Source organism: Opisthorchis viverrini (genome assembly GCF_000715545.1).
Source record: "Opisthorchis viverrini unplaced genomic scaffold opera_v5_211, whole genome shotgun sequence".
Taxonomy (NCBI): Eukaryota; Metazoa; Platyhelminthes; class Trematoda; order Opisthorchiida; family Opisthorchiidae; genus Opisthorchis; species Opisthorchis viverrini.
In genome coordinates this window covers 868,311-879,826 of record NW_008751861.1, presented here as the reverse complement: position 1 = coordinate 879,826, position 11,516 = coordinate 868,311, and the positions used below count along the sequence as shown (strand labels likewise).

The window sequence follows — 11,516 nt, the reverse complement described above, 5'->3', positions numbered from 1 at the left end:
GACCCTGTCTGTGCTTAGCTGGAGACGTTGCAAGAAATGGCGGCTAATCGATGTCAGTGGCGTTCTTGCGGTCAGTTTCTTTCCAGACTGTCTGATTGACCGGCTGGAGTTGTAGGCGCCTAAGAATGCTTGATATAGGCCAGCACTAGGTCACCCTCACCCATTTTTTCTTTTCTCTTCACGGCAGTGAAGCATCAGTGCCAATATTGATGTTGCTGTCCTTGATGATGATGTTTCTGGGGCATCGGTGGACAGGAAACTGAATAGGCCTCATATCATCCTTCCGCCGAGGCTGTCTCACAAATACAAAATAAATATTGCCGTAGTCCGGTTTACCCTACCACTCAGACCGTGAACTATGCCTCTTTGACGCTGCAAATGACGTGATCCGGGCCGATGAGATTTGCGCGGTGACTCCATCAGACGCACTTCCGCGGAAGCCAATACAACTACTGAGGTATGTAACATTCTCCACAATCTCCAGTGACTCTCCTTGAGGGTTTGGTCAAAGAAAGCACGTTCCGAAGCATGACTGCACTTATATTGTGAGCGCATGCCGAAAGATGGCATGACGGTGGTCGGTGCTTTGCCTTGGTTTTCAAAGATGACCGCCATTTTGTCTGGGTACTCAGTTAATCAACGACGAAACTGAGGAATGGGAAGTCCTTGTCGGACTTCGAGAGTTCACCACACGCTCCTGCACGAACAGAATGTAGGGATCAGATTAGGTTCGAATTCCTGGATAATACCCGGTTGGGCAGGTGAGGCTCAAAGCAGTGAACAATCAATAAAATTCAACGCATTCTTAATGTCAAGGAACACCGAGATAGCGAGTCCCCTGTACATGTGGCGTTGCTCCAACACAAGATGCAGTGTGGAGATGTGGTTGGCGAGGCTTCAAAACCCCGTTTGATTCATAAGGTCTGAGGGTTCGCTTCCTACCATATGAACAAGAATCAGGGGCTTGGAAAGCCGTCATGAGTCAAACTGACACATCTGTGGTTACTACATTGACTGCGGATACCCTTTTTGAAAAATTGGCATTATTATCAACTCGTCCCAGTTGTCAGGGGCGGTGTCCTGCTCCCAGATGAACGCAAAAAGGCTAGAATTCACCACCATTCTTGGACGGAGCAGGTGAAAGTTCGTCAGCGCCAGCACCACAATGACGCCTTAGTAGACATAGTCGGACACCTCTGAGATTGAAGCGGGCTCTGAATATGATGGCTCCATGCACATTTCTGAAAGAGTAAACTAGTTTCACCACCACGGGAATTCTCTAGGTAGAACGAGTGATCAGTGTGGGCGGGACACAATAGACCATATATAAGCTGACCCAATGACGAATCCTGTGTTTTCGTGTAAGAAATGAGTTGGCTATGAGCTTGTAAACTGTCACGGTTCGGACAACTGACCTACACTGAAGTAAATTTAGAATACCTGCCAAACCGAATGCAAAAGCGGCCACAACGCAGGAGTATCCGGAAATTTTATTATGAACATGTCTTATTCTTCTTCACTTCCGTTGTCGGCATCCCCACCTTGCGCCTTCCTCATTTTCTTCCTCTTGACACGACCTAAACGGAGCAATAGTAAGGTGCGAACAAATCTTACCTGGTCCGCCGCTTCCATAAGGGGAGTTCAGGGTGAAATCGATGTGCTTAGAAGAGTCGAGGCGCACCAGATAACCGGGACAATTTACCATTTGCTTGCGCACGCCAATGTGTCGCTGGCGAATCAAGACTCGAGCGTGGTGAATACTTCTGGCAAGTCCCAGTTTAAAAACCAGCGTCTGCAACCGGCGCTCCAGAAAATCTTCTATTTTAAGACCCAGGACAAAATCGAGCTTCATTTTATCCTCAGGCAACACACCAACCCTTACAAGTCGGCGAAGTAAAGCGGAACCTTGAAGTAAACGAAAACAGAAGTGGTGGGCTCACCTCCGAATAGTCTTCGAGGGTCCTTCTCGTCCAGCGTCAGAAGTTCCCGAGCGGACTTTCGGATCTTGGCGAGCATATACTTCACCCGCCACACCTCACGTTTGTTTCGAAGTCCATATTCACCTATCAACTTCAGTTCCTGATCTAAACGCTCCTTCTCGAACGGCCGACGAGGGGTCGTATAAGTCTTTCCGAACACTTTCGGGACCCTACTCATTGTGTAGCGAGGCTATCAAGAGGCAAACCACGCCTGAGTAACGAAACTAATTCGAGTGGCCGCACCTGAGATTAGCACACTTAAACTCTTCAGCCTGTACACAGTTCATTATGTCATACGATGGTGAACAGTATTCTGGCGATCGTATATTTTTCCTGGAGTTTCGGTGGCCAGGTTTCTTTTAGAAGTTAAATTTAAAAAAAAATGTAGCGTTGCTTTTTGCGACCTCGGCTTTCGAAATTAAGTATGTCAACGCTGTGCACGGATTCACGAATTCACGGATTGATACACAGGATCGAGGCTTTTGCCCAAGTTTCCCGGGTTGATTTTGTTCATGCCGGTCAGTGGCTGTCGCTCACCTGAAAGGCACAAGTGGAAAAAAGGGTGTAGCACTACTCTTTACGTTCTCAGCGCGGTTGCTACGTGCATTGAGCTTTCTGGGATTCAATGAAAGATCTTATGCTAAATTAAGGCACTTTATAGTGTGTAACAATCCCAGTGGAAGCCAATTAGCCTTTTTTCTTCTGAGAAAGTCCTTATTGGAGTTTCTCAAGGTTTCGTTTTAGAAACATGCCTCGTTTTAGTCGTTTTAGAAACATGCCTCGTTCTTGTCCGTGTGAACTTACTTCCAAATGCACGGTCAAGTCGAATTGTACCTCCAGCGGACTACATGAAATCCTGGAATTCCGACGCCATTGTCTTCTGAATGAGTGTAAGCGCTCAAGATGTATGATCAGTGGACTGGCACGTTCGTCTGAATGACGAAAGATACGTCTATATATCATTCGGAGGAGACAGCGAACGTCTTTGTCGTGCATACTAAGAATGCACCAGAAGACACTACGAGGGTGAATATTTCAAAAATTATATATCCTGCTCCCTCCAAACATGCGATTCTCGCTCAACTATGGAAAAGCAGCTTCAAAGGTATTAGGTATTCTACTAATGACTGCGCAACTTCATCGCGTTGCTCTGGGGCCCCCACATTAGACCGCTTCTCGAATACGTCAGTGGAGCTGCCTATCGTTACGGAAGAAGGGATTACCCTCGTTGTGAATGTCTGACGAGTTGCTGGCAATAAACCTCTTGATTGTAAAATACGTCTTGGGCTGCTGGAGCTCAACCTCCGGTAATATGGTCGTCCAAGTTGGGACCCAGTTGTTCCGTACACCCAGTTTGAACAGGGATCGACGAACATGTTTTCCCCGTCGCCCTGACTTATACATCGTGAGAAAGTATTCAAGCTCACAAGCAACACCTTACGGTTCATCAGTTTGCTCGGGCTTACACTTCATCTAACGGAAGTTCGCGCTGACAAAGAACCCTGCTAAAGGCATTTAAATTGCTCCACCATGTGTTCGCGCTGATAAGCTTATTGCTCGGCGATGCGAACTTATAGTTCACTCCCTCGTTCCTTTCCTCATGTACCTTTCGTACAAACGGAAGTCGCTAAAATGAAGAACTTATCCGAACATGGAAGAATGCACAAAAGCCGCGGTCCTATGCAGTAATCCATGAGTCTTAGAATTCCGTGGATCCAATGCAATTCCAGCATAGCCTTGGAGATGGCAGTGCCTTATGGGAGACAGTTGTTTATCGCAAAAGCTATCAAAAAATGTGACTTTGTTTGGACTTTCCTTGGGTTTCCTCGCTGGAGGGTTTCATCAATGCCCGTCGCGCACCGATGGGTTCGGTTTGAAATTTTCACGCAATACCATGGCCAAAAGGAGGTAAGACCTACTCAGAAGTGGAAACTTTCTGGGGTGCGTTTCAGGGTTTTCAGGTGAACTAGTAAAACTAAAGAGCCGTGATCGGTAACGCTACCCGTGACAGTCAACTGAAAGCACTCAATCGCCGTTAAGCATTCCGTAATTTTCAATTAAACGTTGTGCTTGACGGGCTCAAGACTCACTGGTGTGTGCTGCGCACAAGTCCATGAAGGTTAATGCAAGTATTGAATGAGAATCTGCCTCATCATCCGATGAGCGACATGTCTACCGGGCATTTTTACTTCTGAAATTATTACGACACACTTTAAGCAAGCCGGATATCCAGGCCGCTTCGGGAAAGAAACCTCGTAGTTTTCTCTAATTCGTTTTCACGACGCACAACGAACGCCTTTGCAGGCAGGTTCCAAATTTCGGAGGGAGACTTGTCGCCTTAAGGCTGTGAGAGCAGTCAGGACACGACACAAATTAACAGGAAATGCTCAAATGTCAGGTAATCAGGCCAAAGTGTCTTCCGGGGTCTGTCGCAAGCCAGCGAAATTATGAACATGCCGCTACATTAGTGGAATCATACCCATGAAAAGTTTTTCTTGGAAGCACACTATCGTACATGATGAATGAAGCATGTCGCTGTTTTTCTCAAAGCCCTAAAACGAGGTAAAGAAACATGACGGATTCCGGGCAGATGCCGATAATGATTAGGAAACTGTAAGCAGGAGCTACATTGGGTTAGAAAAATAAGGAGAATAGGTTTTACGAGCCATCCTAGATGGGCTGTGAATTAGAATACAAACGATAGTGTCAAGTGCAGCCGGACAAATATTTTATCTAGCCAAGGGCATAAAATCTCACAATGCATCAAGGGGATCTAGCCGCACCCACTGGAAAGTTGTAACGCTTGCGTCACGGTGGCAGAGCGTCCACACTGTTCAACCCTTGGAATTTCACTGCTATCATGAATCACGAATGTTTAGAGATTTCCAGCTTCCGCGGTTCGTATGAATACGTTTTGTCCTGCTGAGAGTATCCTCACTGAGCAAGTCGGAATATGTTGTTGGGCCTGATGTGGTTGCCACCCCCGAGAGTGCCAGAGCACTTTGGGTAGAAAAGATGCTGCTTTGCATTTACTGTACCCCCTTAATTTGAGGCCTCAACGGTTCCCCTACAATTCTTCCGACTATAAGTGACCCGCTAGATGTTCCGCCATTTTCAAGATACCCAGCCGCTTCGGGTGAATATCCCAGTCGAGTTGACGAATGCAGATCCGGACACCAGGCTTTGCAAATAATGCATAACCTTAATTCATGATAAAACGCCCAAGAGACAAGCTACGTTACGGGGACAAACAATTCGGTAGCAATGGCTAAATCCTTATTTTTGAATTATGTCAAAGTTAATTTATCACTTTAAAAGCGTGCTATGAGGGAAAGAATTTATCAGCTCTAGAAAAAACAGACTACCGTGCCAACCTCCGGAGTTCATTAACAGTTATCACTCATCCGCCTCAATCTTATTAGCTCCGTTAGTATACCTCACAAGGTGATTGGAATGTCCACTGAAAAATCATATCAAACCACACGATTTGGCATCTTCGGCACCGGACGAGCAGATACACTCCGGAAGCTACAGGTTTTCAACTCAGGTTTTTAAAAAGTCCACGCAACCTACACCGCCATAGACCTAATTAATGGGGTTTGTAAAACAGTTTTAGCTCAATCTTCGCTCTTCTTTACGGTGCAACTTATCTCATGTAAACTGGACCAAACTAGATATCCTTTGCATCAGCCTTCATCAGAGCTATCCAAGATTAGTAGTCTTAAACCGTCAAAAGCTGCTTCGCGCCATCACTAAGCGGTCGGAGGAAAGCCGACAATTACGTCGAAAATTTGCCCCAAAGCGCTATCGCCACATGATACTTCCCATGGCTTACTCCGTGAAGTTCCCGAGCTTGTAAGGCCGAATTTTCAGCGGACAGACTCGACATTCCATGGTTCACCACGCTGGCACACAGGTAACCCCCGTTTACCCACTTTTAAACCGCCTCCGATCGGAGGATTGAAAAGTTCCGAAGAAGAATTCCAACGCAGGCCCCATTTAGGAATCATTTGGACGTTTACAGGCATGTGGGCTTCACCACTTCACATGGTCCCAAAGAAAAACACAACAGATTGCAGACCTTGTGGCGATTAGCGAACACTAACTAATATCACTGTTCTAGACCGTTACCACACCCCACACCACCGGCGGAATCTCGCTAAAGCACCTTTGGTCCAGAGTTACTCGACATATACTCTTCTGTTCGGTATTTCCGCCATATTCTTGAAGGCAGACATATTTGTGTCTTCACAGATCGTAAGCCAATAACGTTTTCCCCATAAGGAAAAAACGACAGATAGTCTCTTTGCGAAATACGCCACCTAGATTAAATTTCGCAGCCGCTCAACGACACTCATCATATCTCGTTGCAGCTCAATGTCATGGCAGACATGTTGTCTCGTCCGGAACTCGGCTCACTCCACTGGATACTCACGATTGACTAGCAGCGTATGACGCAACTACAAAAAGTCGAGCCTGCCGTACTTCCATCACCGGACTAATCTTCACTACAGATCAGACTCGTGCCACTACAGACAGCACCAGGTAATATAGACCCTGACTCCCGTTCCAAGACCCCTGATCTCTTACCCAGTGCACGAACTAGTTTTTGATGTACAAATAACGAAGCGCGCAAACTCGTCTCTCAAAGGTTTCTATGACCGAATATGAACATAAATCCGTTCATGGACAAAATCTTGTCTGACATATTTATGTTCAAAAGTAATTAGTCGCCCTCACGCACCCCTCAGTACCGTCTCCCAACCAGACTGCCGTTTCAACCATGTTCACTTAGACTTAGTCAGTCCGCTGCTGATAGCTAACGGTTTTCCTACCTTCTCCTAGGTGTCAGCCGCTTCACACGGCGGCATCAGGCAATGCCCATTTCCGATATTCCTGCCGGGACTATCGCTGGAGCATTAATAGATGATTGGATCATCAATTCCGGGGTCCATTGCTTTATGACCATCGACCTCGGATCGTGAGTTGAATCGCAACCATTCCAACGTCTCACTGAATTACTATGATGCAAACGCAATCGCATCACTGTCTATCATCCTCAAGCAAACGGTTTAGTTGAAGGATTTCACGGATATTTGGGGACCTCTTTGCGAGGGTAAAATAGTTTACCTAAAAGCTCTGATCAGCTACCACTTATATTGCTACGTTTACGCATTATGTTCGGTTCATCCTTGAACCAACTATTCTTGAGCAGAACTGGTAAACGGCACAACATCACGAATGTGAGGTCGATTTTTCTGCTCGGATATTTAAACCACCCCTGATTTATTCACTCATATTGGTCAATTAAAAACCCATATGCCCAACATACGCTATTGCTAACCTACAAAACAAAGCGAAACGTTTAAGGTTGTCCAAGACCTATCTGTCTCTTCTCGTGTTTTTATTCCCTATTGTAGTGGTAGACCACCACTAGATCTTTCCTTTGTGTGCTGTCACGAAATGAGAAAAATTTCGCTCTCCAGTTACATGTTAAGCAGAACATTACTTCTACTGACCGGTTTAAACCCGCTTATTTTGAATCTTCTGGAGCGGGATGCTCCAGAGAATATCAATGCAACATGCCTATAGATAATGCTGTACACAAATATTCAAAAACCACTCCCACACTCCCAATACGACATCAACGCATTACAAGTTCTGGCAGATGCGTCCGCTGGCCGGACCGTATCGTTGCAAGTTAACAATCCTAACCATAACTTGGAAACTAATTTTCAAATTTATTTGTGGGATAGTATTTGTAGGGCGCCATCTCGTCAACCACTTTGCCAGAGTTTGGTGGCCATCTCGTCAACGCTACTATCTCGCTAAAGTTTTTCCTCAACTGTTTTACTATCGCAGCGATTTTTACCTTCAACCACTCGCTTAATTTGTTTAACAAAAACACACACATTATTTCACCTCTGTTTTGATTGTGTCACAAACATTCGCTCCACGACTAATCGAGATTATTTGAACCTTATGATAAGGCAAACAAAGCAAACGCAACTTATCACACATTAAACTTACATATATGTGGACCAATAACCACAGGATGCCTATGCTCTTCAGTTCACACCGCGCCTTGAATTGAGGCAATTCTAATCTTGCACGGCTCACTGTCTGGGTCCTATATCGTTTTGATTAAACCACAAGGAACAGGTAATATTCTAACGCACTCTGTCAGACCACTCATTTAATACAACTGCGTCCAGCAAACATCGGCATCGTTCACTACAACTTATCAAGCGAAGAATTCGACAAGCCCCTTTTTTGTGTGTAATTTGATTGTACAACAGTGTCTCTGGTACTTACTACATATAACTTTTTCATAATTAGTGTTTTTCGGATTCTGAATTTTTCAGTATTACCCTGATACCAGAAATCAGATTTTTTGAGGTTTTTCGTGAATTAGCACGCACCACACTAGTTCAAAAAGCAGACATACGTGACAATACCAGCAAACTGTTCAATACCCTTGCTTTATTTGGCAGTGTTCGCCGCAGCTTGTAGCTACCCTTTCGCCACATACATGATTGTACAGGTCACCGCTACTCCCTAGATCACGACATCTCTCTTTTTCCTTGCACTCACAAATCACGCCACACAACCGTGGCTCACTTGACTACACAGCTCACAGTCAAGCCCTAGATCCCAAGACCTCGTTTTTCCACACACGTACAAACCACGCTACACAAGGGTGACTCATCCGATATCGACTGTCTACCGTCTGATACGGTAGCTAAAAGTCATGTGCTGACACCCACACACGCAAACGTCCTACAAATAGGATGCCAGCACAGCAACACGACACAACTCAGCAGAATTTCGCACGTCGCCCAGCTCGGAGCAGAGCCAGTCAGGATATTTACGGCGTTTCACTCACGGATATCCAGGGCTACATGTGGCCGTGACAACAGCCAAGGGGACACGAAACCTGTATCCTTATTTACAACAGGATTTATCAGACTGTACCTGCAAAACGATAAGTCCCTTGTTTGCATATATATCTATTGTAATAATTTTAGTCAACAAGCGGACATTGTTAGTGCTCCCCGTTTTCTCGTTCGTATAACTAGTTTTCGGGTTCCGGTAGAGCATTAACAAGCTCTCGAACGACTGGTGGCCTACCTCTCCAGATTGCCAAAGCACAGCGAACGAACGTTAGATTACGGTTTTCAATGCACTATAATAATGATAATAATATGTATTCCTAACTAGTGGGTAAGATACCGTCAAACATGATCATAGTATCACAGTCAGAGTAAGAACAAGACCGATGGGGATTGTGATTATTGTGAATTTCCTGGAAAAGGGACGGCGACATCTACAATGATCATTAGCGAAGCAGACTTCAGCACGCTTCAGGTGGCATGGGCGGGGACCAAAAATTACAAGAGCTATTTATCTCCCATGGAGAACATACCAGATGACACAAGATATGGTCGTTAGGATTAAAAAGTGGCGGGCATAAGCAATACGTGTGAGAGTGTAACAAAAAGCTTCTTGTCTGGAACGTGGCAAACAAAACTTCAAACTGCAGGAAGTGTGGAGCCAGGACAATCGATCTGGAGAGGCAGCAGCCAATTTGAACTAAAGCCCAAAACTGTCAATAGGGTTTCATGGCCTTGGGATGTTGGGCGTATGGTCACGGAAAGCGTAAGCGGGGATGGTGAAGTAAGGTTATATGCAGCACGGACATGTGGCATTAGGAAACTCAGAATCACAGTGTGTAGTGAAACTTGAGCGACTCGCTAGTGTTGCTGCTGGAGAAGGGTCAAGTTTAAAAGTTACTGGGGAGAACGAGTTCACGCAAAATGTACGAAAATTGACTGACTTGGTGAGGAGTACGAATAGAAGTCACCGAGATCTTTACATCCGAAAGAAGGTTTGGCAGATTGCAGTGATCGCCTGCCGGTGGTGGCTGGTGACAAATGAAGACTGATTGTGGTTGCCCGTAAGGGAGTGAGTGGGCGGGAGGACACGGTCAAAGTAGGAAGAGAACCATTGCGGTTGTGCTTTCAAACTGGGTATCACAGTGCCGTACCGTCACTGCACTGAAGTGCTTCGGTTTCTAGACGGTCCAGTGACTGATGTCGCTAGCTAGGCTGAGATGCGCAGTCCTGTGATCAGCGGGATGTGCGTTTGACGGGGGATTTCTCAAGTTGAGTAATATTACGCATGGTATTTGTTGTTATTTTCAGGACGGGGATCCCTTCTTTCGTAATGCACAGATCAGGTAGAGTGGACAACAGCCACACTGGTCGTCCAAGGCGCGTATTAACACGGGTCGAAGGTTGGAAATAAGATGAAATGAGACGAGATCATAACTATTAAAACTCGGTCACTAAACTCGCGGGTTACACCAAAAGATGCAACTGTCCGCCAGCTAATGACCTTCCTCCCGAACTAGCTGCAAATAAAGGTTCGGGCCATGGCATATGCTCGCACTTCCTGTTTCTGCTCCCATAGACAGCTTCACCGAAGTTTTACAATTAATTAAAACTTAAGCAGCGCAGCATCGGCCTAAAAAATGCTCTTCATGCCTACATGACCGCACAATTTCACTACTGCTCACTAATTTCCTTGAGGCCCAATAAAAAGTATCAACATCTAAAATCTAATCACAATGCAGAGAAGCTGAAGTTAAAAAGTACAGCCACACTTAGCTAAGTATTTGTTTGGACCACTGAGTCACCCGAGATCAGCGTGGCCAACTCGGTGTAGCGAGAATTTTTTGGTTTTTGGTTCTCAGGTTATTGGACTAAACCGTCAGGGACCTGGGTGACAAGTGTGTCCATAATGGAACGAGCCATTTTTGCCGGAGTTCAGCTAGAGATTTGCACTTTCGCACTCTCAGCGGTTTAGGGTTCTCGCGACATTCCCCAATGACGTGGTAAACGCTTGTGTTTGACCTTTCAGTAAGCTTCTCCGCTTCTTTCTGCAAGTCTGACCCTGTCTAACTCGGAAATTTTGACTTGAGTGTGAAGATTATTGCTATGCTTTCACTGTTTGTTACGGAAGTAAGCGGTGAGAGCTCTACGTACTTTGCGTTCCCGCGGAGCTTGAATCCTTCCAAAAGACACTGCCCTTTGTTTTCGAGGTTTCTCCAAAGGTTGGGTGGGTGGTGGCGGTTACATCGACGTGCTTTCAGGGGCACAAGGGTTCATAACTACCATCAGTTTGATCATACATTCAATCTCGGACCAACTAACACAAAGTAGGAGCCTACTTCGCACCACTCCCATGAAGCTACTGTGGCCCAGCTCCCGCTCCCCAAGGCGACGACCCTCAGATTTATGCCTGATTGTTGGGTGGCCCTTTTGAACGCGTACCGTCCGCTCCAAGAACTTCTGTACGGTAAATGGGTAGGGAAGTGTGAATAGGAGCCCTAGTTTTATTTGCTTCATTTCTGGTGTACCCAATCTGCGTAAAGCGATTCGTGTTCAGGCTTTTTGCGGACACTGACAAGAAGTGACTATGCCTGTTCCGTTGGCGTAATTTCCCCGGAGTTGATTAGCCTGCCCTCCTTCATGT

At 45.8% G+C, this 11,516-nt stretch overlaps 1 protein-coding gene across 1 annotated transcript; it reads right to left on the bottom strand.

Annotated features, from left to right (window-relative positions):
- Nucleotides 1–1,506: 1,506 nt before the first annotated feature.
- Nucleotides 1,507–2,169, bottom strand: T265_14496 (hypothetical protein; the record flags this gene model as incomplete). The annotated part of the gene is made up of 3 exons (XM_009173915.1): nucleotides 1,507–1,577; nucleotides 1,615–1,905; nucleotides 1,941–2,169. The coding sequence occupies 3 exons, from the start codon at nucleotides 2,155–2,157 to the stop codon at nucleotides 1,507–1,509; spliced, it is 579 nt and encodes a 192-aa protein (XP_009172179.1).
- Nucleotides 2,170–11,516: the final 9,347 nt, after the last annotated feature.